Source organism: Tenrec ecaudatus, chromosome 13, assembly GCF_050624435.1.
Source record: "Tenrec ecaudatus isolate mTenEca1 chromosome 13, mTenEca1.hap1, whole genome shotgun sequence".
NCBI classification, from domain to species: Eukaryota; Metazoa; Chordata; class Mammalia; order Afrosoricida; family Tenrecidae; genus Tenrec; species Tenrec ecaudatus.
Window position 1 is genome coordinate 20,515,734 of NC_134542.1, and position 26,944 is coordinate 20,542,677.

The window sequence follows — 26,944 nt, forward strand, 5'->3', positions numbered from 1 at the left end:
ATGTGGACGCTGTTGGATGGCTTCATTTCTCAAAGAAATGGTTCCCAGGTTCTCTTCCAAGCCCCTGGGGGTCCTCAAGCCCACTGTTTAATGTCAGGGGAGGATCGAGCTTGGGACTCGAGGCTGGCACTGCTTCTTGCTCCGTGGGTGCTTTGAGGAGAGCGGAAGAGACCAGCTTTCCGTCAGTCCTCCAGGTAGCCTGAAGGCAGGTTAAAACACACACACACGATTATCTGCAAACATGGTAGGCTCTGTTTGTCCTGGAGCAGGGGCCAGAGAGTCTTCCTGGGAATGAGGGCTGCTATAACTTTAAAACTGCCATTGAACTGGGGAAGGGGCTGGGGGCAAGGTATGGGTGTGCAGAAAACACCACACAGCTTTTCTTAACTGTGTGAGGCTGGGTTGACTAGAAAAACAAATGCATAGACACTCAATATATGTATAAGAAAGAGCTTTATACAAAAGAGCAATTGTATATTGAGAAAACATCCTAGCCTGGTCCAGATCAAGTCCATAAGTCCGATATTAGCCCATATGTCCAATACCAGTCTATCATTTCCTAAATTCCTCTTTAGATTCACGCAACACATGCAATGACACTGAATGCAGAAAGATCACTGGCCAGTGGGTGGAAAGTCTTGTGGATCCAGTGGTGGTGGAAGCATCTCAGCGCTGTTATGTGAGTCTCCACGTGGCTCCTATAGCTCCAGGTGGCTCGTCAACAGGACAGTCTCCCTGGCAGAGTGTGTGCGTCCCCACTTCAACAAGCCATTTGTCTCCGTCGTGCCTCCAAATGAGGTCATCAAGCTGCGACCTGATTAACAGGCTAAACACCCTTTCACTCTTGATAGTCTCAAGTTGATACCAGATTATATAACTGCTACTAACAAAGTCCTTTTTCTTAATTTGGAGTTCATTTATTGATGTTTACCTGGAGACTGGTTTGCAGAGCGCCGATGAAATGGATTCTACCAGCTCCGGCTTGTTTCTTGGGGTTCCAGGGAGGGGAAGTGAGCAAGGAATGTCTTACACCACCGTCTTGCCACAATCCCCCGTCGGAGTAACTGAACGACTTTCTCACCGCTGCGCAGAGAGTAAAAGAAACAACAACCTCGTGGGAAAATAGGGCGGCGTTCTTCAGGGTTAAAACACAGTGACCGTTTCCGCTCGCCCTGCCGTTCCTGCGTGTCAGCCCAGGCATAAAAGCCCATGTCTGCCAGTAGATCTGCCGGCAAATATTCACAAGAACGTCATCTGTAATTACCCCAAACTGGAAACACACAGCCAGCAACAGGGCCATGTAAACGGATTGTGGTATATTCATAAATGGCGATGATTCCGCAATAAAAAGGGCCTATTGATGCAGGCAGCACCATGAATGATCTTAAAATAATTATTGCGAGTGAAAGGGCAGACGGGAAAGACCGCAGTCCTGCACCACTTCAATTAGCTGACGTTCTAATAGAGACAAACTAATTTCCAGTGTCTAAAAGGAGGTCAGTGGTGGCTTGGGAATGAGGGGAGAGGAAAGAGGGAGACAGGACCAAGGGGAAGGAGGACTCTTTGGGGCGGATGGACAGGTCTACTATTTTGAAGTCGGTGATGATTTTCTAAGGAGTTCCCGGCTGCCACTGAGCTGTTTCTGACTCACGGGGAGGCTGTGGGAGTCAGAGGAGAACTGTGGCCCACACAGTGCTCAGTGACAAGTCCATTGGCAGCTTCTAAGTGGACTTGCACCCCTAATAGTTCAGTTAGCGAGCAAGGACATTAACCATTCCTATCCCCCAGGTGACGTGCTACACCCAGACCAAGCCCGCTGCCGTGGAGCTGGTATCAGCTGAAAGCACCACACGGCAGTGTTCCTGAGGCGGCCAATCTCCACGGGTGCAGGAAGCCTCATTTTTCCTCCACGGAACATATGGCAATAAAAACTCACCAGATTTTATTGTTTGATGTGACCTTTATTATATGTCAATCTAAGAGAAAACAAAACCGATGCCCCAGGGGAGATTTCTGAGCAGCAACGACAGAAGCACCCAAGACCACACAGGTTTTGCTTCTCAGCCGGGTGAGAGAGGGGGCGTGGAGGAGAGAGGCTCGGGCCACCTGGATCTCAAGCGTGGCATGGATTGGCTCAGCCAGGAGGGATTTCGAGACAATGCAGCCCAGCTATCCCAGGAAAAAGGCCTGCATTCCCACCGCTCCTCTGTGGCAGTGGGCGCAGGGCCGGAGCCTGTCTCCTAACTCCCCACCCAGGGCACCTCCCACCCCCCACTCCCCACCCCACTGCCTCTCCATAGCAGCACTGTCTGCCATGGACCAGCAGCTTCTAGCAGGTAGGAGCGGGCAGATGCGAGGGAAGGGAGCAGATTGGGTGGGGGCATCCGGGAGAGGCCAGTCCTGGGTGGGTGTTGGTCAGCTGAGCTGGGTATCTCCTCTCTGGGCACATGGTGGGCAGCGGCGCTCTCTCTTTTTGTAATCGGCGGAGCAGGCATGGCAGACCAGGCCTCTGCAGAGCCTGGGCCGAGACAGGGGGCAGGGAAGCCTCTGAGCTTGGCCTGGGAGCGTGTGGGCACGTGTGGGGTGAGCATCTCCAGGTTATGCCTGTCTGCTTCTCGTCTCCCAATAGAACAATTCTTGGGCTGCTTTCACGAGGTCTCACCTGTCCTCTAGGATCTGAGTCCTTGACCTCCCCAGAGACCTCGCACTTGAACGGTCACTTCTCCTGGTGGCTCACTGTCCTTTCCTTTGCTGCTGGTGCTGTCACTGTGATTCCCCACTACAAGAAGTCTCTTCTCAGAGAAGACGACTCTTAACCAGTCTACTCCTTGAAAGGCTACACAATCCAATATCCCAGAACCCACGTCTACTGCTCTGGAAAGCCAAATTGGGTAAACTATGTGGTCATTTTTAAGAGGACTTTAATGAACACCCGCATCCCGTATCCCCACTTCCTTGGAGGGAGAAGGGGGCTGTGGCTTGTGGACACTGGCTGTCTCAGAGGGTGGACTCTGATCCCGACCCACATACCTGCAGGGATACCTCCGAGAGAGTCGGCCAAAGACCTTGCTGCAGCTGACACAGCAGCCGGGGGCCATGGACGAGAGATGCTGGGTCTGCTGCCACAGACCGTCTTTCTCTCTGATGGGGGGGGATGGAGGTGGACACACACACACACACACACACACACACACACACACACACAGAAATGGACATAGATGGAGAGACAGGGGGACAGCAGGAGCAACAGGGAGAGGAACAAAGTGGAAGTGAGAGACAGGGTGACAGTGAAGGTCACACAGTGAGAGACATACAGAGACGAGGGACAGAGACAAAAAGACATGGAACAGAGAGGCAGGAAGACAAGGAGAGAAATGGAGAGCGTATCAAGAAGGAACAGCGAGAGACATAGTTATCGAGAGAGAGAAGGAAGGAAGGAAGGAAGGAAGGAAGGAAGGAAGGAAGGAAGGAGGAAGGGAGGAGACAACAAAGATGGAGGAGGATAAGAAGAGGAGAAGGAGGAAGAGGACAGAGAGAAATGACCACGTACGCACAGAGACACAGAGACAAGAGAGACATCTGTTAGTCTTCACTAGAGTTTCAGGAAGAGAGATAGCTGCACAGCTCCCTCGGTCAGAAGCTCTGTTCACAGCCCACCTTCCCCACGGAGTTCTTCCTACGAGAGTCTCACGCTTGACCCTCTGCTGCCTGTAGCCTTTGTGTGTCATTGAGTAAAATCCACCATGCATTTATGAATGTGTATGCCCTTGAAAAGCTACTTCATGTTTTAAGGATGTTCAGGAATATCGGTTAAGTTGATTTTAAAATGTTTTCGCCATAGTGTGTCACATGGTCTAAGAGAACCGACTAGAGAAAGGTGTATATTGAAAACCACCACACTCTCTCCCGACTCCTGCCCATTCTCGGAGGAAAGCCACTTCTTACATCTTTTAGATTTTTCTTCTTGTTACAACTTCCCTGCTCAGTAATATGCTTGTCCCTCCTCCTGGTTTCTCAATGGAGAACGGTTTCCTCGGGGACCTTGCAACGGAAGCATTGTGCCCCAATTATTGAGCGTATCCTCTGCGCTTTGCCTACAAGTTGACGTGATAGGTTTTCTGGTGCCAACATAGAACCCATAAGAAGATCTGAGTGGAGGCTGGTCTGTCAGTCGGGTCACAGCCTGATGGTGCCTCCTTGCGGGCGTGGCCTTCTCATGAGGAGGGTCCTGGGCCACACACACCCCTCTCTCTGCTCTCACCTTCTTACTGGAAAGCCAGCTGGGAGCTGCCATAGCCCTGTGAGGCTACCACCGCCATTAGATCCACAAGGCTTTGCGCCCGCTGGCCTGTAATCCTCCTGCACTCTGCATCATTGTACGTGGCTGCGTGAGCCTGAAGAAGGACTTATGGACTAATATCAGACTTATGGACTTCATCTGGACTGGGTTGGGATGTTTTCTTTTCTTTCTTTTTTTAGAGGTTAAGAAAGATTTTATTAAGGCAGGAAAAGAACTCCCGGGAGGGAAAGGAGAGCAGAGAAAGGGATGGGAGGGGGGGCGGAGCCCCCAGGCGGTTCCGAGACCCAACGAGTTAGGTCAGGGCACTCACCGGGGTGTTTTCTTAATATACAATTAATTCTTGATATAAAGCGCATTCTTGCAAAGAGATGAGAGTCACCGAATTTGCTTCTCTAGTAAACCCAGCCTAACACAGTTGATTTCAACACTGAAAAACATTCATGAATAGTATTCACGATGCAAAACATCAATAAATAGTTTTAGACAATCGGCATGCTTTGGCAAAGCTAAGTTGCCTTCCATGGTTACATGTCCCACCTTGTTTTCTAGGAGTTTCTAATTCATTGTCTTTCTGGGTCCTTGCATCACTTGCCTTTCATAGAGCCTAAATTTCCCCTCCAAATGCTTTGTCACAGCAGGCTTCGACTGATTCTTCTCGGAGACTCTTCTCTGGGGTCCTTGATACCTCTGCCAGTCTGAACTGCCTTCTCCCTGAAGCTGATGCCCACTTATCCTCTTAGGAATTTCCTTTGCCCCTCCTGAGACAGAGCCAAATCTTCTTTCTGGGCATACTTGCCTGTTTTTCCTGGAGCACATCTTCAATGAACTTCCTACGAAAGGTGGGTGGGAGCTACATTTTCTGAGACGTCCATCTGGAAAATGTTTATATTCCGCTGTCTTTCCCTATTTCATTTAAAGTTTGACTGGGCATGGAATTCCAGGGCAAAAGTCAGTTTTTCTCAAAACTTGAAAAGTCTCCCACTATTGTTGTAGGTACCATCGAGGCGGTTCTGACCCATAGCAATGTATGGACAACAGAACAAAACACTGCCCGGTCCAGCACCGCCGCGCAGTGGTCGTGGTGCTTCACCCCGTTGTGGCAGCCCCTGGATCAATCCATCTCATGGAAAGTCTCCCTCTCTTTCATGGCTCCTCTACTTTTCCAGGGATTGGTTCCTCCTGATCACATGCCCAAAGCACCCGAGACCGTCTCGAGAGCCTTACTTCTAAGGAACATCCTGGCTGTATCTCTTCTAAGACAGATTCGCTTGTTCTTTCGGCAGTCCATGGTTACCTTTCAGTAGGCTTTGCCAGCACTACCGTGAAAACTCATTGATCCTTTTTCCTTGTTCAATGTTCAACTTTCACCTACGAGGTGACCTAAAATACCATGGCACAGGTCAGCCGTGCCCTACTCCTCCGAGTAATATTTTTACTTTTCTACACCTTGAAGAGGTCTTGGGCAGCAGATTTACCCAGTGCAATGGTCGGCCGATCCCTTGACTGCTGCTCCCCATCAGTGTGGACGGCACATGAAGCAAGACACAATCGTTGGCCACTGCCATCTTTCCACCATCGATGGATGATAGGCAGGGGGTTCTCCTTTTATCGGAGAGCTACCTTTTCCTGCAGACATAGTCACAACAGGCTCGTCTTCTTCGATTTCCTGACATTTCACAATGACTTATTTGGAAGAGGGACTTCTTCCTGTCTCTCTTTCTCTCCCTCGCTCCTTTCAGCCCTCCTCTTTCTCGTTGCTCTGGTCACTCTGTGGAAGCTGAAGATCTGAGCTGGGAAATAATCTATAATTTCATTTTATAATTGCCTTCTCTTCTTGCTTGGGGAGCACGTGTCAGTTGGAGAAGATGCTGGGCTGCTTGAGCGAGTCTTCGTGGCTCTAGTGGCTTCCTTCGCATTGTTCACATCTCCTTGCTTTTTCTTTTACTCCTGGAGCCTGCGCCGCTCTCTCTTCCCATGCTCCTAGTGGATGACTGAGAACCCAGCGAGAGGACTGTTTTTCTTCAAGAACCTTGCTCATCCTCTGGTGATCGCCTTCACAGCATCTGGTTTTCAGGGAGCTAGCTCATCTCGAGTCTCCCCATCTCAGAGGAGGTTAACTTTGTGTTCTAAGGCCTCGTCTCTTTATTGCATCCACACACCCCAGCCCCCCAGCCCTGGTGCCTTGCTTGCTTATTTATGTTTGCTTCTGCTCTGTGCCACAGATTCTCTTCACATGTCGGAGGGTCCTTGGTTCCCAATTCATGTTTCAGAAAGAGCCAATGTGGAGGGGACACGCTGCGCAGTGGACACGGGTGGTTGAGTCGGGGTGTCCCTTTAGCGGAGTGAGGCTAAGGAGGAGGGGTAGAATTCAGCTCTGAGCATCTTGGCAGCAGGAGCGAAAGGAGAAACACGGAGACCCAAATCACACTCTCCATTCCAAGAAAACGCACATCTTTCCAGGCACAAAAGAACTTCTGTGCAGAGGACTTTGGCCAAGGAGCCTAGACTGCACAATCCCTGCCATGCCACTAGCAGAGACTGAGGAAGATGTGATCGCAGAGCAGAAACACACATTGATCCTGACTTCTGGATCAGGATGGTGGACTAATCACACGCCTCCTGTTCTCCATACTGAGATGGCACTAAAACGACAGTAACATCATAAAATCTGTAAGGGGAGAAAGATAGAACCAGCCACAGGCGAGAGATTCCAGAGCATTTCCAGGCACTGGGGAATCAACAGAGTCGCGGACAGTGATGACGACCAAGTTAGAAATAGGCATGGGGGTGGTGGTGGGGGGAAACCAGAACAAAACTAAAAGCCAAAATTAAGGACTTCAGGATGCAAAGATGCCAAGAACACAGAGGCTAGGCATGACATGAAGGCCAGAAAGGAGGAACCTGTCAAGTCTCTGCACAGAGTTATCCACACAGCGGCCTCCTGATCACCCTCCCACCTGCACAATAGCCAACAGCCTGGGCTCCCTCTTGCAAACAAACCACCAGAAGCTCTTCTCTGACGAAGAACAGACACCCCAAAGAAAAGACCAGTATGTTCAGGCGTTTAGGAACCTGGTGTCACCATTTCCCAGGTTCCTGCCCCTTCTACCCTCAGCAGCTATAGGTGTGTACATGTGGGGGTGGGGGTGGGGGGAGAAGTGTACTTCAGAGCAAGAGGGCCAATGCCATACAGGGGCTGACCAGGTCAGCGTCTCTCACTCTGGGAGCCACATCTGTGGAATGAGGATGAAAGAAGGAAACCAATGAGCACGTGTAAAGACTCAGAAGACTGCTTGCTAATTGTTTCTGTGTCCCTCTGAGTCAATCCCAACTCATAGTGAGCCTTTGTGACAGAAGAGACCTGCTCATAGGGTTTTCTAGGCTATAATTTTTATGGAAGCGGAGAGCCAGGTCTTTTCTCCGGAGGAGCTGCTGGGTGGATTCGTGCTACTGTCATCTGGGGGAGAGCTGAGTGCTTAACTGTTGTACCACCAGGGACCCTTGGGCCATTGTTCTCACTGCATGGAGCTGATCCTGACCCTTGTCCACTTGATAGGACAGGGTAGAACTGCCCCTGTGGGTTTCTGAGACCGAAACTCTTTAGGGGAGGTGAAGCCTCATCTTTCTCCCTCAGAGAAGCTGGTGGTTTTGAGATGCTGACCTGGGGATCCCAGCGCAACATGTCACCATCACGTCACCAGGGCTTCTCTGATCACTGTTAGTGGTGTAAAACGCCCGTGTCCCTCCAGCCTCCACATCCCACACCACCCCCTCTCTCCCCTTACCGGGTCAGCTCCAGCACCCGCCTCTTCATGGCCTGGATCACGTCTCGCTGCTCTCGGAGCTCCTGCTGGCACACGCTGTCCTTCCTCTCAGCCTCCTGCCGCATCTGCTCCTGTGCTGCTTGCACGTGGGCCCTCTCTTCCTGACACCTGAGAACAGAAGGCAGGCTGAGCGCTGAGGGAAGAGAGGTCTGAGCCTGCCTCCGTGATGGAACCAGGCGCAGCCTAAGCCCGACAGGGAACTCCCTGGGAGGGGCTTGTGGTGGCCCTCCAGCGAGGACACACACACACACACACACACACACACACACACACACACACGACCCAAATGGAGCACTGCGTGTGACCTGACACCTCAATGATTGAGTCCTCACCAGCTGTTCAGAGAAGTGATATCTGGGCTCAGCTTTATCGGGTCTGTTCCCTTAGTGTTTCCTAACGTGGGCAATGCCATCCCTTGGGGCGGGAGGGTGGGGGGGTGGTGGCAGGTGCTGGAATGATCCAAGGGGGCTGCAAAGTAGATAGTTACCCTTTATCCTGGGTGATGGGCTGTGTGTTTGATTGCCAGGGGACGTGGAGTCTTTTTATTTTTTTTCCATTTTGGAAAAGGGGGCGGTAGGCCAAATATGTTTGGGAACCTATTCTTTGGAGCAGGTGTGGCAAACACCTGGCCCTTGGGTTGTCTAATACTGAGTAGCAGCCCAGCTGCCAGTCATGTTAGGGATGAGTTCATTGTTTGACCAACTATAGCGTTCATTTTTAAGTTGCTAATTTTGTTCGGCCTGTGAATGGTGTTCTAAATATCCAAATGACCTTTGACAGTAAAAAAATAAATAAATGTTCCCTGACCCTGCTTTGGAGGAAATGAACCAACACCTTTATTTCAATGAGAACTTTCTTGAAAGGATGTTCACCATCAGAGGCGCTCCCTGGATGACAGGTAGATGCCTGGGAACCAGGCAGGGGGATGTGTCCAGGGGAAAACAAGTGTGATTTAGTGCGGACGTAGGATTGAAGGTGAGGTGTTCTTTAAAATATTAATTAACAGGGTGCTGTATTGCATGTGGCCACCTCTAAGGTATAATGATTGGTCTCTCCCCATCCAGAGGAAAGGCGAGAGATGAAAATGGAAAGACACATGGGATCAAGGAGTCCAGTGGGTCAGTGGACCGGGTAACGACCAACCTCTACCGCCCTGACGTAGGAAGTAGATGGTGCCTGACTATCACCCCCAACCCCCTGAAAGGGGTCCCAGGAGAAAGTTCTGGCTAGAATGGGAGGCAAATGTGAACCCAAATTCAAAACCATGAAAAAATGCAAGGCTTACTGGTCAGGTAGAGTGTGGTTGAATCTCCTGTCTATGAACCTTACTCACCCTTGAAGTCTGCCAAGGAGCCCACTCCCATCGTTCAATTCTCATTCTATAAGGGGGACCACAACACTAGGGAGAGATGCACACCTTAGAACATCAAAGGTTCTCAACCTGGGGGTTGTGACCCTTTCGGGGGTCTAACAACCCTTTCACAGGGGTCACCCAATTCATAGCAGTAGCAAAATGACAGTGATGAAGTAGTAATGAAAATATTTTTATGGTTGGGGGTCACCACCACATGAGGAACTGTATGAAAGAGCCTCGGCATTAGGAAGGTTGAGAACCACTGTCTTAGAATAATCACCCATCTGCGACAGCGTTGACCCCTGGACAAAGTTCAGATGGACTAGGAAGGAAGGTGGAAAGGAACCAGAAAACACAGAGGAGTGGGAGAAGTGTTAGTTCCCTGTGGGGATTGCAGTCAATGAGATGAAACCCAATGGATACAGTTAAGTGGAAAGCTGATCTGTCCTCTAAACCTTCACTCAATTCCCAGCATCTTATCCCGCTGCACAGAGAGGAGGGGGCTTGTGATGGTGGGTGTACACGGGGGTGTGCACCCACACCCTCAGGATGTGTGTCTGTGTGTGTGTGCACATTGTGCTTGAGTGTGCTTGTGGGGATGAAGCTTGATAGCAAATGGAATCACCAATGTAGAAACCACTGCTCTGGAGCCTGCCGCAGGGAAGGAAGCTGGGTCGATTGAGGCATCAAGCCACCAGCAGACGGCCAGTGAGGTTCCAGAGAGGTGAGTCACTACAGTTCAGGCATGGCATGCGGGGCTGTGGTTTGAATTTTAAGAAACATTCCAGGCTTCAGCTTCCCCATTTTTAGCAGTCAACTTTTCCTAAGTGGGATTTTCCTAAGCCAGCTGACTTTCCACTTAGATTTTGTGCAAGAGGATTTTATCCTGGGTGGTTCTGGGCTCCCTGTCGAAGCCGTGAATGCAATTACTGTGGTGTGTGTGAGGGGACACTTAGTGAGGAGCTATGGCTGTGAGGCACCTGGGTGGCTCCGAAGGTTGCACTTTGACAACTCACTGAAAAGTTGGGGGTCTGAACCCCCCAAATAGCACCATAGAAAGAAAGCCTGGAGTCTGCTTCCGTAAAGACCACACCCAGGAAACCCAAGGGAATTCCGTTCTGCTCTGTGACATACGGAGTCATCATGAGTTGAACTGGAATCAATAGCAACAGCTTTGGGATATATGCTTTTTGGCGACTGTTGTTGGTTGCCTTTGAGTTGACTCCAAGTCATGGTGACCTTATGTATAACCGGAGGAACATTGTCTGGTCCTGTAGAATCTTCATGATCATTGGTATGTTTGAGTCCATTGTTGTGACTATATTAAATATCTGCAATGTGCCATTTAAGGAGCCCTGGGGGTGTATGTGGGTTAGCACTGGGCTACTGAGTGCTAGACTGTTCAAATCCACTAGTTGCTCCTTAGGAGAAAGAGCCTGTCCGCTGCTGTGAAGATGTCTAGTCTCAGAAACTCTGCGAGGCACTTCCACCCTGTCCTATCCTGTAGCCAGGAGTTGGAATCAACTCAAGGCAGTGAGTGGGGGTTGGGTGCCAGCTGCTGGTGTAAGCTCCAGGAACAGAGCGGTGCTTGAGACAGAGTGTCTGTCCTGGTGGAATTTACTGTCAGGTCAATAAACCAGTGAAGCTCTTAGGAAAGATGTCGAAGGGGAGCCGAGCAACAAGTGAGTTTAGAGAAGCCCTCTCAGAGCAGGTAACATTCAGGCGGACCTGTAGGATGGGAAGATGTGGAGTGGGCGAAGGACACACGCAAAAACTACAAGTCAGAAGGAACTTGGCTAGGTAGAGGAGCTAAAAGGTGCCCTGCACGGTGGGGAGTTAGGCAGGAGGTGAGCTGGGGCCAGATGTGCCCCAGCAGGAGTGGACTTTCATCTCGCTGTAAGTGTAAACTGCAGACGTCTTTTAGGCAGTGGAGGACGACTACAGGAGGAAACATGGAAGGTATTCCTGTTCATTGAGCAGCTGCATGTGCCGGCGCTGAGCTTGTGCTCTTCAGCTTTGATTCAGAGAATGTTCACCGACTGTAAGGTAGGCAATACGGTCCTCATTTTACAGAGCAGAGAACAGAGTCTCAGAGAGGGCAGGACATTTACCCAGAGTCACACAGCATGATGACTTGGAGAACCCAAAATCTGAATGCAGGTCTGCCCCGTTCTAAACAACTGCAGCCTCCTGGTACCTTCATGCCCATGGGCTCTAACCACTAGAGATTTGGGGCACTAGTGTCCAGGGAGCAACAGGTAGAAGGAGCAGGGGTGGGTCCTTAGAGCCGCTGGCAGGAGAACAAGGCATGCACCTGGCCATGCAGAGGCAGGGAGCTTGTGATGACCTAGGCCCCTTTTCTGTTCGCCCCTCTCCCTCTCACCCAGGGGCCCAGGAAGCCCACCCACTTGGAAAGCAGGTCTCACAGAGCACAAGCTGAAAGGAGGAACGTTTTGCAGCTCAGGAACCTGAGCCCCAGCGAGGGAGGCTGCTCTCCCAGGGCCCTGCAGTCATGGAGTCAGGATTGGCATCTCTCCAGGCACCTGCAATGGGTTGAAGAGTGTGTCCCCCAACTTCATGCCATAGAAACTGTGAATGAGAGTTGACTTGGAAAATGGGCTATTTGCAGATGCAATCGATTAAAATGTGGTCCCACCAGGTTGGTGGTGGTGGTGGCAGTCCGTGGTGACTCCGTCTTTGCAGATGATCTGAGAAAGCCCTTGGAGCCATTTATGACCTCTGCCTTTCTCTCAGACTCCCATCCAATGCCTCAGGGACCCCTACCCTCAAAATGTATCTCAAGATCTAGCCCTGCAACTGTGCCTCCTCCCCCCCTCTGCCCCCGCCATTACCACCTGCCAATTTGGTAGGAGGAACTATTGTCCCTCAGCTTCCACCCCCTTACACATTACACAAGAGCAGTGACACACACACACTCACTCACTCACTCACTCACCCCCTGGTCTTCCGACTCCACCCCTGCTTCCTGACTGCCAAGCTCCACGAAGCAGTGAGCTTTCCACACAAGGTGTACCGGACAAGGCATGTCCACAGAGACAGAATAGACTAATGTTTGCTTAGAGATGTGCCATTGCAGGTGGGCATTAGGCTGCTACACACCAGGTCAGTGGTTCTAGCTCCCCACTTGCCCCACAGGAGAAAGATGAGGCTGACTGGCCCTGTAAAGATTTCTAGTCTCAGAAGTCCTCTGGGGCCACTGTGAGTTGAGCCTGGACATGCAGGCCGTGGGTAGAGCTATGTGGGGGGAGTGACCACAAACGGGGTGGTGAAAATGATTCGACATGGACTGTGACCGTGGGCACACAACTCTGGGAATACATTAAAAACCACTGCGTTGTTACGAAACAGAAAATAGATACCAATCTAAGTCAGACCAGGCCCCTCCTCCACTCAGAACCCTCCGTGGCTGTTACCTCACTTAAGTCACAGCCCAGATCTTCTGGATGACCTGCCAGACTCACCCTAACCTGGTCCTGTCACCCCCCCACCCCCTGCCCTCCCAGTCCTCCTTCGCACCACAGGCCTCCCCCATGTTCCTGAAACACGTCAGGTGTGCTCACCTCAGGACCTTTGTCCTGGCTGTCCCCCTCCTATCACAGAGCCCATCTCTGTCACACACCTGGCATACCTCTATCATGAATCTAAATGGCCTACTCGTCCATACTGCCTCCAGGCCCTAACTCAAATGTCACCTTTTCAGGGAACCCTTTCCTGGCCAGGCCACTTTGAAACATTGCCTCCTGACCCTGTTCCCTTTCTCTGCTTGATTTTTACTTAGAATAGCTTACAGTCTACAATTGTGTGCGTTTTACTCACTGTATTTATCCCAAGCTCCCCGAGGACAGGGTTTTGTCCCTGAGTGTGTTTCTGGCCACAGGGCAGACACCCTAATGGGCCTTGAGTGTCCTTGGGATCTGAGTGTTTGTTGACCGACTCACCCCCACACATCTGAGTCCTGGTGGTGTAGTGGTTAGGGCTTGGGCTGTGATCTGAAAGGTCCGCAGTTCAAAACCACCAGCCGCTCTGAGGGAGAAAGTCCTCCTTTCTACTCGTGTTACCAGTTACAGTCTCGCACACTCAGGGAGGCAGATCTTCTCTGTCCTGTAGGGTCGCTATGAGTTGGCATGGTGGTGAGGTTTTCTGCATTCCTAGGATGCACAAGCTTTAAGCAGACAGTCAACAGAGCGACCTGTGGCTCAGCCTGAATCAGCTACCCTGGCTCTGCTAGGGGGTCAGGCTGATCCTCCCGGCCCTTGGGGCAGCCCCGTGGGAGGGAGACAGGGGCAGGAGGGCAGCTTGAGGACAGAGGCTGAATCAGACGAAGGAAGATCTTTGCACGGCAGGAGGATTAAAGAGTATGAAAGAGAAACCGAGAGGCCGGGGATGGAGGGCAGATGAAGACACTAATTCTGGAGATGCGTGTGATGACGTGGAGATGAAGATGCTGATTCTGAGGAGGAGGAGCAGAGAGACTGAAATCCAAACCAACCCGCTGCTGCCCAGTCAGTTCCAACTCAGAACAATCCTCTGGGACACAGTAAAACAGCCTGCGGGGGAGGGGGAAAGGAGGAGGGGGGGGCCAAGACGGACTCTTGAGGGAAACCCACTGTCACTTCTTTTTTCCAGTGGAGCTGCCTTTTGGTTAACCGCCAAGCTCCCGCCGCACAACCAGGGCTCGTTGATGGAAATGCAAACACTTGAAATCTTAGTGGAGGGTGGTGTGTACGCGACTGGGTCCGGAGTCAGCACCTAGGATCTGAATCTCAGCTCCTTCTCCAACTGGCTGCCAAGTGGAGCTACTTACAGACCAGCGGTTCTCAACCTTCCTCATGCCGCCACCCTTTCATACAGTTCCTCATGTGGTGGTGACCCCCCAACCACAACATGATTTTCATTGCTACTTCATCACTGTTGTTTTGCTGCTGTGATGAATCGGGCGACCCCTGTGAAAGGGACATTTGACCCCCAAAGGGGTCTCAACCCCCAACCCCCAAAGGGGTCGTGACCCACAGGTTGAGAATCACTATTGTATATAGAAGGTCCCTTCTTACGAGGAAACACCTCGAGCAGTCCTGAGACGAAAAGGGAGGGGGAGAGGTCAGGAGGCAAGGTTGAGGGTGGGAAGAGGCAGGGGGCAGGACCTCTCCAGAGGGCTCCTGGGAGTAGGCCAGTGCAGGGAGGGGCTGGCCTCGAGGAGAGGAGCATGGGAAGATCTTCAGAGCAGGAGCAAGGCTCTCCATTCTTCAGGGTCCAAAGTTGTGCCCAGCCCAGGACCTGGCACACGGGAGGTTCTCATACAGTGCCATGAAACTGGATGCTACAGGCCAGGAACTAGGACGTGACTCCTGTACACGTGTCTCCCAGCTCTCCCGCCCATCCCAGCTGCCAATTGTCAAGGTTACCTGAGGAGCTGCTCCTGCAGGCCCTTCAGCTCAATCTCCTGCTCTCTCAGCAGCTGTTCCTGGTGCTGGGCCTGCTCCGTGGCCTTCCACAGTTGATGTCTGAGGCCCTGGAGGTGGGAAGAAAAGTGGGGAGGGGAAAGGAAATTGTGTAACAGAGTGGGCAGAAAGCCAAGCCCAGGGACCGACTTGAAGCATCTCCATTCCCATGAGCCCAGCCCTTGGCTGGAGGGCTCGGATGCCTGGCCGTGTCGAAGTCCTGCTGCTGGAAGAGTCCAGGGCACCATCTCTTCCTTCTGTGACAAAGCTCAAGGCCCTGGGAGGAATGTGGCCCGGGGAGGAGCGGGACAGAAGGCTTGATACCCCTCCTGAAGGACTCCAGGAGAAGCCACTACCACAAGAGCAGCCGGGGAGGGCAGCATCGGCAGGACTCCAGGATTGGGAAGAAGCCCTCCCACCAGGGCACTTGAGATCACGTGATGGCCCCAGTGATCCTGAGGGGTCTCAGACTCAAATGCTGACACTCACGCTCACTGCCGTCGGGACCATCTAGGATGGGGGAGAACTGCCCGCAGCGTGTTTCCAAGACTAACTGTTTACAGGAGTAGAAAGCCTCATCTTTCTCCCAAGGAACGGCTGGTGGTTTCGAACAGCCGACCTTGAGGATCGCAATCCAACGTGTAACCATGCCCACCAGAGCTCCTCAAATGCCGACAAGGGCAGGTAAGATCAACGGATATAATGTGAGGCAAGAGTGAGGCAAGAGGGAGAGGTGGGGACTGTGGTGAACTCAGGAAGGCATGGCTTTCAAAAAACAGCCTCCAAATAATATTGCTCTTGGGCACACCAATGAAAACAGAGCTGTGGACTACAGCAGTCCCCAGGCTGACACTGGAGACCCCCAACTGTGGATCAGATGGAAGAAAGGGGGGAGTAGACAGGTCTGCGGCCAATGGCTCTCACCTTGACCATATCCGGTAGGGGCACCTCGGTTCGCTCCTCTCCCGCGGCCATCCTGCTCACTCCTGTTTGCTCTTGGGACTTCTCTGTGGTGGCATCTTCCTCCTTTGCTGGGCCCTGAAGGACCCAGGGCTCTGCCTCCTGCTTGCTCCCCAATATGGCTTCCTCCATCATCTGTCTGGGCCTGGGGGGCAGCAGCCACTGGACAGGCCCAGACTCTGCTCTCTCCTGATAAATTACCTCTATAACTCTCTGACCTCCTGCTTCCATAAGGACCGCTCCGCCCTCAGCCTCAGACTCCATCATCTCCTGTGGAGTCCCCTTGGGCCCCTCCCCCTGTCCCTGGGTGCTGGGTGTGGAGTTTGCCAGGGAGACCCCAGGCCTTGGGATGCCCTCACATTGGTCCTGCTGAAGACCCCCCTCCTCAGGTTCCCACATGCTCCGGGGAGCTCCAGGACTCTGGAGACCATCTCTCTTCTTTTCCAACGAGGGGGAAAGATGCCCATGTGGTTCAGATCCTGGGTGTCCTGCCAAGTGGCCTTCCCTGGGCACCTCTCCAAGATATCCAGTTGGTCCCGAGTGTGACTCTTTCCCACATACTCCTTTGGGGACCTCACGTGCTGCTGAGACCTGCAGAGACACCCCAGACCTGTCGCCCCGCTGAACACCAATTCAGCAACCCGAGACAGGGGAGAGGCCACAGCTGTGACTCAATGGGTCTGCTAGTTACATGGATGCCCGGGTCCTGCCCTGGCAAGCTAGATTCCTTGGGTCCAGGTCTGAGGCCAGGCCTTCACTGGAGCCCTAGGTGCTGCCCACTGTGATCTGAAGAGGGTGTAGTGGGGGTTCCCAGAGCCCACCCTCCACTCCTCTAACCTACAGTCCACACCTGCTGAGAGCGACATCACCTCTGGCTTCCTGCCAGGTCCTCCCCCCAACCCCTTCACTGATCTCCATGCTTGAACTTGACTTCTGGTCTGCAGAGCCGGGGTTAACAATGTCCACTAGGAGTAGGGCTGGGGGATATGGGGAAAATATCACTGTATGGAGACTCAGCTAAGAGTCGCCTCTTTCAAGAAGCTGTCTCTGTCCTCCCCTGCTCCCCGCTTCGCTAGGTTCCAGCCCTGATCTGTCAGTGAGCCAATAGGCATTCATCTCCCTGCACAGACCTGGACCCTGGGAGGCCAGAAGCAGAGTAAGATCAGTGTGTGTGCCTGAAGTGGGAGGGGCGCAGTGCCTCCTCCAGGGTGGTGGGGACACTAAGGGCAGGCACGTGACTGGGAGTCTTGCTCTGTGGCATGCAGGCCACGTCTCAATGCATGCTCACAATCACCCTACGAGGCAGAACAAGCACCTTTCCCAGAGAACGTGCCTCTTTAGGGGTCAAGCTGGGATTTGAGCTGGCAGTCTGGCCCTTAATTGTTCCCTAAGCTGAGCTGAAACAGTGATAAATCATCAAATGTAGGGGACTCTGCATGGAGCGGTTCCCTTGTCCATTTCCTGCAAGCACCCACCCTTGGCCCTGCTTCCCCGGACCCCCTGAATTCTCTAGTGCCTCTATCTCTCCTGATCGTCCCTCCAGCATTAGGCCACTCCTCCCAGGTGGCTCCCCAGCCCCCAGGCCCACATGTTGGCCTCTCTCTGTCCAAGTGGGTAGAGCTGGCTACTGATCAACCTGGGGTTCCCAGCAAGAATGGAGAAGAGGTAGCTTAGCATGCAGAATGGCAGAGGCACCTCCTTCAGGGCAGCTTTGGGCCTTCTGGGTCTTCTTGCCTGGGTTTTCCTGGAGTTGGAACAATGTGACCTGAAAATATAAGGGTCAGAGGAACCCCTGAGGTCTACCTCTAACAGTGACCTTGGTCCTCAGGTGTAGGATAGCCATCTGCCCATCACATGTTCATTCTACACCTTCCACCCTCATGAATCCCTCTCATCATCCACCATCCATCTATTCATCTACTTTGCATCCATCCACCCGTCCATCCATCCACCTATGCATCCATCCACCCATTCCACTCCAACCTCCCACCCTCTATGTAGCCATCCATCCACCCACCCACCTATGCATTCATTCTACTCTAATATCCCACCCTCCATCCAGTCATACATCCTACTCTATTTATTCCTTTATCCACTCCACCCCATTATCTCACCCTTCATTCATTCATACATTTCAGTATCCCCCATCCATAATTCACTCTAATATCCCATCCTAACACCTCACTATTCTCCACTTATCCACCCATTCCATGCCAACACCCTACCTTTCATTTGTCCATCCATTTCACTATCATTCACCCATCCATCCCACCCTAATTTCTCACCTTCCCACCATTCATCCATCCCATTGCCCCATTCATCCACCCCTTCCACATTACACCATTCATTCATTCATTCATTCATTCATATGTACCACTTTCTTCTATTCATCCACCCCTTCCACTACAACATTGCACCCTTTATTCTTTTATCCATTCATTCATTCATACGTACTACTTTCCTCCATTCATCTACCCCTTCCACCACAACATCCCATTCCATTCATACCCATAACCCTCCACCCTGACCATTCAACCAACCTCCAGTCAGTGCATACTCTGCTTCATGGGCTAGCACAACCTTACACTGGGAAACAGAAAGCAGGGAAAAGTGGAGAACCAAGGGGCCAGGGAGTGAGAGGGAAGGAGAAACAGGTGGGGCTGGACGCTGTGCATTGGGACTGGTTTGGGAGGCTCATGCTGAGGGGGGCAGGCCTTGAAAAGAGGCCTCCCTCCACGCGGCACTCACTCACTCTGAGAACATGGGCCAGGCGTCATCCAGGTCTGGCCGCTGCAGATCCAAGTCGAAGGCCACGCCATTGAGAGCGTAGAGCGAGTCCAGGATGTCTTCCTGGAGTTCAGGACACACCAGAGGGCTCCGGGGTCCATACCATTTCCTGTGTAACATTCACCATCACTCCTCGCCCGAGAGGATCCCTGCGCTGCACAGCACAGAGGGCTGTCCTCCATAGGGGGCTGTGGCCCCTGGAGATCACAACCACGGTGCTCCCAGGATTCCCGGCCTCTTCTCCCCTCTTCCTGTTCTTCCGTGGCTTCTCTCCTTGGAACCCCCTTTCCTTGTCTTTGATACAAAACTATCCAGCTGGGACTTAGGAGGGGTCTTTCAAGATGAAGAGAAAATGGGCTCTTAGGGTCACAGTGGGAAGATGTTAAAGGAGGACGGGCAGCAGCCCCACCTGGTGAGCTCTGGGTTCAGGAGGCAGAGCTGCAGGGCGTCGGCCAGCTGTCCATGGGCTAGGCAGAAGCGGATGAAGGCACGCCCTTTCCCCAGTGGAGTCTTCAACTGCAGAGCCCACAGGAGGCGGAAGAAGGAGGGAGCATTAAACCTGGGTGGGCCACATGGTGAACGAGCTTGGCAGCTAATCGAAAGGTTGGATGGTTGGGGTCCTCACAGAGGCACTTGGAAGAAAGGTCTGGCGATCTATTTCTGCAAACTCTGCCCTTAAAAACCCTGTGGAGCCCGGTTCTACTCTGGTCGCTGTGACTGAGAATCAGTTTGTTGTCAGCTGAGTTTTATTAGGACAGAAGATGTTCAGTCAACTGAGAGAGGAGAGAAAGAGAGAGAGAGAGAAACACTGGTGGCAGATGGCAGAGGGCATTTCAGGACTTGCAGGCTAGAGAGGCAAGGAGGTGGCTGCAGGGATGCTGAGGGCCGAGGCTCAGGTGAGGGGGCTATGGTTAGTGATGAGGTAGATATGAGCAGGCACTGGTACAGGCCTGTGTCCCGCCTACCATCCGTGCCAAGGGCTTGCTGGCAGGACCCCTCCCACTCCCCGAGCCAGCCTCTCTGCCTGGATACCTTGTCCTGCGAGCGGACAAATCGGGCTGGCTCCGTGTCACCCTGCTGTCGCTTCAGACCGGTGCAGAGGAAGTCCCAGTAGTCCTTCTGAGGCCCAAGGAAGCTCTTCTGCACCTTCTGGTCAAACTGGGGTCAAGCAGGAGAGAAAGCACAGGCATGCATCCCTCTGGATGGCCCTTCCAGTCCAGCCTGGCCGCCTCTCCACTTGCTGCCTCCCTGGGAGGGCCTGCAGCAGAGGAAGAGGGGCACGTGCGGCCCACCCTGGCTGTGTAAGCAGGAGCTAGCCTCAGTGTTCTCAATTCATTTATTCCCTCATTTAAAAATACACACTCACGGCCATCAAGCTGAGGGACACCTAGGGACCCTGCAGGATAGGGTAGAACTGCCCCTGTGAGTTTCCGAGACTGGAACTGTTCACAGGAGTAGAAAGTCTCTTCTTCCTCCTGTGGAGTGGCTGGCGGTTTCGAACTTCAGATCTTGTGGATTGCAACCCATAAGCACTTGCCACCAGGGCTCCTTAAAATACTACTCATCACTTACTCCATGTCAGGACCTGTCCTGGCCCCGGGGAGGACAGGCAACGAACAAAGTGACCTCATGCTCCCTCTTGCTGGGGAAGACAGACACCGGACAGTCTGAACTGGTGGAACAGACTTGGTGGCTAACACAAGGTTGGTGTTTCAAACCCAGTGTTTGCTCCTCAAGAGAAAGATGCAGCTGTCTGTTCCCATAATGATTGACAGTCTGAAAACCCCTGTGCAGGGTCACAATGAGCCTGGGTCGATTCAAAGGCAGGGGGATAGTGTATTAGGCAGTGACAGTCGCGGAGGAGAAAAAAAATCAACCAGGGAGAGGGAATAGAAAATGTAAGGTGGTGTGTGTTTGTGTGTTCGCGCATGCACGTGGAGTTTGGCTGTGTGCACACATGGAGTGTGTGTACTATATGCTGTGCACGTGTGATGTGGTATGTACACACATGGAGTGTATGCCGTGTGTGCATGTGGAGTGTAGGTTGCACGTGGGTATATGAGTAGGTGCTGTGTGGGGGCATGTAGAACATATGCCGTGTGTACTGTGCATGGGACTATGTAATGTGTTGTGCAGGCATATGGAGGATGTGGTATGTACACTGTGTGTGGGCATAATGAATATGTAGTGCGTGGGGGCATATGGAGTATACGGTGCACACACTGTGCATGTGTACACGGGCAGTTTAGGTTAGGGAGGGAGAGAAACCTCCCGAGGAGATGAACTGGGGTCCCGCCATGAAGGCTAAGGGAGTGGGGGGGCATGCACACTTCTGGGGGTGGAACCTTCCTTGCAGAGTAAGGAACAAGTGCAAAGGCCCTGGGGTGGAGTGTGTCTGTGTGCTCCAGGAAGACCCAGGGCCAGCATGGCTGGAGTGAGCTGAGAGGGACAGCCTGGAAGTAGGTTAAGTCAGAGAAGTAGGAAGGGTGTGTGCATGCTCGTGTGTGTGTGTGTGTGTGTACTCGGTGCGGGTGGTCAGACAGTGGAGTATGTGTGTGTGTGTGTGTGCTGGGTGCGGGTGGTCAGGCAGTGGAGTGTGTGTGTGTGTGTGTGTGTGTGTGCTGGGTGGTCAGGCAGTGGAGTGTGTGTGTATGTGTGTGTGTGCCTGGTGCAGGTGGTCAGGCAGTGGAGTGTGTGTGTGCGTGTGTGTGTGTGTATGTGTGTGCTGGGTGGTCAGGCAGTGGAGTGTGTGTGCATGTGTGTGTGTGCCCGGTGCGGGTGGTCAGGCAGTGGAATGTGTGTGTGTGTGTGTGTACTTGGTGCGGGTAGTCAGGAAGTGGAGGGGGTTAGAGTGAGATAGGAGATGGGGACCACAGGCCATGCACAGGGAAAGCCAGCACTAGTTATACTGTGCTTGGACCACTAGCAGAAGGGCCCAAGCACCAGGCCCCTGAAGCTTTAGTCCCCAGAGCAGGGTGGCTGGCCTTAGCTCCTGGGCCTGCCCCACACAGCCTTGTCCAACTTCACCCCCCAGGCCTGAACGACAGCCCCCAGAATGGGGTTAGACCTCAGGAGGGACCTGATGACCCCCAGGAGAGGAGACCGGGGTGGTAACGAAGGCAGGAGGGAGGTCTGCCCTGGTCCTCTCTCCTGGGGCCCCACCTGCAGCAGCAGCTCCAGGCAGCCGCAGAGTCTGTGCAGCTCAGCACTGGCATCTGTCACTGGCTGCTGCCTGTCCCCATAGCCCTGGAGGATGGCCGAGACGGCGGCTGCAGGGAGGACAGGAGACAGCATACATCAGGTGGTGAGGTCTCTGAGGGTCCCTCCCTTCTCCCAGCTCAGCTCCAGAAAACCCCTCAGTCATGCTCACCTTTCAGGTCCCTGGTCACAGCTCCCTCTTTTGCCTGGGGCACTTGGAAATGGAGTGACGTCATGTGACCTGGCTGCCCTGGTCCTCTGTGCTTCCCTGCCTCCTCTCTCCTCAAGACAAGGGAGGAGTCAAAGTCCTAGACAGGGAAAGGGACTAATCTAGGCTCACACAGCGAGTTGACTCGTGGGTGGGAAGAGCTAGCGCTTTGTGACCGGTGAGTGTATGAGGCTGATGGTGCAGCCACCATGTGGGAGATTCTGGGCACCAGGCACCATGCTAAATGCTGTGTATAATTTATTTCGTCAGCCCCCACAATAACCTGGTGAGGTTTTTAAGTCCATTTCCTAGAAGGTGAAACGGGTATAGAGAGGGTAAGTCCTCTCCCAAGGTCACAAAGGTTTAAATGGTGGAAGCAGAATCGGAACACTGCCTGCCTGCCTGTGTTCTAGACCGCAGCTTACTGTGTGTAGCCCCTGTGGGTGGTTGTGCCCCGTGGCAGCCAGGCGGAGGGAAGTCACCCCTTCCCTATGGGCAGTCCTCAGCCTCATCCGACCAATCATCGCCCTGAAACCCACTCATCCTTTCCCAAGCTCTGGAGGAAGGGGAAATGTGGGTGCTCTGAGGAGGCAGGAGGAAGCAGGGCAAGGCCCCAGCACTGGGAATGGGCCAGAATGCAGAGATAGCAGGGGCCAGGACATTTGGCTTCAGGTCTGTCCCTTTGTCCCAGGGGAACCTCAGTCTCTCTGTCCCTGGGGTGCAGGGGGCTCATTCTGAGACCTGGAGCCAGCATGGCTGGAGTCACAGATCTCCTGCCTCCTAGGCTGCAGTGGTTTGCTGGGCAGTGAAGACATGGTGGCTCAGTGAACAGGAGGGGAGAGGGCCAGTCTGGAGAAGGAGGGAGGGGTAAGGGTGGGGTTCAGGGAGCCCTTGACTGGGAGTCAAGAGAACTGGGTCTCCTAGTCACTCACCCATGTGGTCGTTTGCCTTCTCTGGGCCTCTGTTTTCCCACATGTGGACTAAGGGTTGGACTGAGGGTCTCTGCAGCCCCCTTCCTTTAAGAAATCTACCCATATCTAGAGTGTACTTCCTCTCTGCTGAACCCTGTGTCCCTGGCCCTCTTCCACTCCCTCCCTCTTCTGCCACCACTCCTGTTCCCCAGACATCAACCCCTGTCCCCATTCATCACCCCTTTTCTTCCAACATCACCCCTGTTCCCCAGCCACCCCACACCCAGGTTTTCAAAGGAGTCTGGCCACTGACCTGGGGAGACAGGGAGAACAGGGCTCTGAGGTTGGTGACTCTGGGTCCTGCCCGGTCCTCCTTGGAGTTTGCTGCCTGGAAAGTGACTCAGGCTCAGGCCAGCCAGCAGCCTGGAAGGGGTCCCTAAGCTTAGCGGGGGTGGTGGGGGGCAGAGTGGAAAGCCTGTTGGGAGAAGTGACAGGGGCAGGGTCAAGGGCAGGGGCGGAGCCGGTGAGGGGGAAGGTTCCCCTCCGGCCCCCTGGACTGTGCTCATGTCTTACTCATGTCTGGTGGTAGCAGTTAGGTAGTTAGCTGGCTACAATGTTACCTAGGTAATTATATATTTAGTCACCCTAGTTAATTAGCTTGTCACCTAGTCACCAGTTTATTAATGATTATCAGTCAGTTGACTAGTTAACTAGTAGACAAAATAAACAGCTGATTGGACAACTAGTTAAAAAGGTCAATCAATGAAGTAGTGAGTTAACTAGATAAATACTAGTTAGTTACTAGTTAGTTACTAACTAGATAAACACTAGTTAGTTACTAGTTACTAGTCATTCAACCAGACAATAAGTTACTTCAGCAAGTGGTCTAGTTAGATAACAAGTTCTCTAACTAGCTGGTTGGTTGGGGAGACTGATAGCTTACTTGGTTGACTAGTTAATTAGCTGGTCAATTCATTAACTGATTAGTGACTAGGTAGCTAGTTACAAGCTTAGGCAACTAATTAGTTCATTACCTAGTTATTGGCTCTTTTAGGTCATCTCTGGACGCCTTCCAACTGCCAGCCTATCAGCCTACCAGCTAGGAGTCGGTCCTCACAGCCCCAGCCTCCGGGGGACTCAGGCGGCAGCAGCAGCTGCTGGTCACTGGCACGGGCCGTGTAGTTCTTGCTTTCGCCACCAGATGGCACACAGAGGCCGCGAGGCTGCCCGCGGAACCCTGACAGCTGTGCGGGTCCCTTAGTTGGGGTGTGGGGCAGGTGGGAGGGGAGGAGGGTCCCAGCACGCGTCTCCCATGTCCTCGTCCCCATCCAGGATGCCGAGGGGCCCCCGGGGGTGCCGGCTGCCGGCGCCATCTCCGCGGGCCTGCGGAGACCAAACCTGTTGCCCGTGGAGTCCATTCAGACTCAGGGACCCTCCCTGCGGAGTGGAGGAAAGACCCCCGCAGTCCCCTGTGGGGCTGTCCCCCTCTCCCAGCACCCGTCCCCCAGCCCCGCTGTGCTCTGGTTCCTTGAGGCCGGGTCTTTCCGGCCCCCCTCCCGCGCCAGGTTTTCCAGGCGCGGGCGGGCGGGGGACCTGCTGGGGCTGCTACCCGCGCCCCCAGGACCGCAGGTGACCAGACCTGCCCCTCCACCGCCTTGGTCTCCGTCGGCAGCGGCTCTGTCCCCCATGATCTCTCCTTCGCTGCGACCCGCTCGGGCTCAGCCCACGGTCCCCCTCGGTCCCAGGCTGCAGTCGGGCGCCCGCGTCGCCGACCTTGCCAGCTCCGGGCCCCGGCTGCGCGGCCATGCGGACACCAAGAGACCAGGCTCTGCCCGCGGACCCCGCGGGGGGCGCCGCCGCTCCACCCAGAGGGCTTGGCCGCTGGGCCCCGAGGTCCCCGGCGGTGGGGGCGGGCCTGCTCCCGGGGCGCCCTTGTCCCCGCCTCGCCCGCTGGGCTCCCGGCCAGATGGGCTGCACCGTGAGCTTGGTGTGCTGTGAGGCGCTGGAGCCCAGGCCCCCCTGCGGCCCCCAACCTCTGGGGGGTCCCCAGGCCCTGGTGCTCAGGAAGTGCTGCGAGCCTGGGGACTCTGCAGGGCCAGAGAAGCGTCGGCTCCTGCTCCAGGTAGGATTGGGGGAATCGAGTGGAGGAGGCAGTGGTTGAGCTGAGGGGAGCAGGTGGGATTAGGGTTGGGAGATGTATCTGAGGGTGGGGGCAACACCTGAGCCTAGGGCAAGTGGCTCAGTAGGACCAGGTGACAGGAGGTGACTTCTAAGGTCTCTCCAGAGTCTGTTGTGTCCCCTGGAAAGAGGGTGAGGTCAGACTGTACCTTAAAGGGACAAATAGCTCAGGTGTAGATTGGAACCCACGAAGAAGGGCAGAGCTGGGGAGAAGCAGGGAGCGGCTTAAATAACTGCCTTCCTACCACCCACCCCCAGCCCAGCCCCCCACATCAGGAGTTGATTGTGTGTCCCCTTGGGGAGCAGGGACATCCTTAGCCCAGGAGGCTACGTGAGCAGAAGCCAGGGTGGTAAGAACTGCCCGAGGGTGAGGCCAGCAGATCCCTGCCCGGTGTCCGGTGTCCGCTGCTCCTGGTAGGCCCTGCAGCCTGGTGCATAGGGACAGGAACTGAACCCCAATGGTTGGGATGGCAGCTGGAGGGGGTGCACATTCTGGCTGAGGCGTGTGTGAGGGAGCATCAGGTCTGGTTTAGGAGTGGCCCTGACTCCCCGGAGGAGGAGTTTTCAGGGTCACTCGGGACCAGGCACCCCACTCCAGGCTCCCTGTGATGTGAGAGTTGGAAAGACTGGCATTTCCTAAGACAAGCTCGCTCTGTCGGGGTTTGGATTATCCTGGCACCTCACAGTTCTCTGCCTGAAGCACGCAGAGGGTCGAGGGGTGGGGGTGTCCCACAGGGGCCACATACCAGCCACCCCTCATCTGCAGCCAGTGAAGGCAGGTGGATGTGCAGAAGTTACCTTCCACCGACTCCACTGGGTTCCCTCCAGGATTGAGGTCATGGCCTCTCTGTGCTCACCCTCCATGGTGTCAGGACAGAGCTGGGCACTTATAAGTGGGGTCCCCGAGCTCTCTCCGAAGCCTCCCAGAGCTCTATCCAAGGCCACCACTCCAGTGAGTGACAGGTGTGGTGGGGCACACTAAGCTCTCGCAAAACCTGGGTCACAGGGGTAAGTCTGGTGGATGCTGCAGTCTAACTGAGGGTCCTGGGGTGGAGCCTGGGGGATGGGGTGGGGACCCCGGAGGGGGGAGGGGGACTGACATTGCAGAACCTCTGGGCACTGGGCCTTTCTGGAGCTCATGAGGGCTATTCCCCTGCCTCAGAGCCTCACGAACTCCCTGTCCAGGAAGGTTCCTAGTCTCTCCCTCTTGGCTGTTTCTATCTCAGTTCCTTCTTGGCCAGAAAGTCCTTCCAACCTTACTTTTCCCTCTGGGAGTTTGAGCTTGTCTCCTGGGGCTGCGAGTCACTGCAGACATCCTTGGGAGGAGCCCTAGACCCTTAGGGACTGTGGTCCTTTCTGACAGTCACCTCTACTCCGGCCGGAAAGCCCCTGGGGACACAGACCATTTATAGCGGAGTTTTCGCTCCCTCTCAGCTTTGTTCCCAGGGTGACAAAGCTTTGGTGTCTGGTGTCAGCCTAGGTCCTAAGCCTATTGGCGACTCCCTCCACTCCTTTCCCCCTCTCGAGAGGCCCCTCCACAGCACCCCCCCCACCCCCACCCCACCCCACCCCCCGCGGCACAGGGCAGGGCAGCTTGGGTGTGTAGTGGGCTCCCACTTGAGGGCGGGCAGGGCAGGCAGCCAGGGCTGGAAGGAAGGATCCTGTGACCAAGGATAGGAGAGGAGGAGGGGAGGTGTGTGTCTAAGTGTGGGACAGGGACCAGACCGGGGAGAGCTCCTGTCTGCATCCGGATGAGCTGATTACT

At 54.0% G+C, this 26,944-nt stretch overlaps 1 protein-coding gene across 1 annotated transcript; it reads right to left on the minus strand.

The window, feature by feature from the left end:
- Positions 1-2,351: 2,351 nt before the first annotated feature.
- On the minus strand, positions 2,352-22,157 carry RUFY4 (RUN and FYVE domain containing 4). The gene is made up of 11 exons (XM_075529453.1): positions 22,055-22,157; positions 21,847-21,953; positions 19,717-19,842; positions 19,094-19,200; positions 18,650-18,793; positions 17,593-17,662; positions 15,862-16,488; positions 14,902-15,008; positions 8,086-8,232; positions 3,031-3,141; positions 2,352-2,518 (listed from the first exon to the last, which is right to left on the minus strand). Exons 1-11 carry the CDS (start codon positions 22,116-22,118, stop codon positions 2,416-2,418), a joined length of 1,713 nt encoding a protein of 570 aa, XP_075385568.1. The 5' UTR covers positions 22,119-22,157; the 3' UTR covers positions 2,352-2,415.
- Between the last annotated feature and the right edge of the window lie 4,787 nt (positions 22,158-26,944).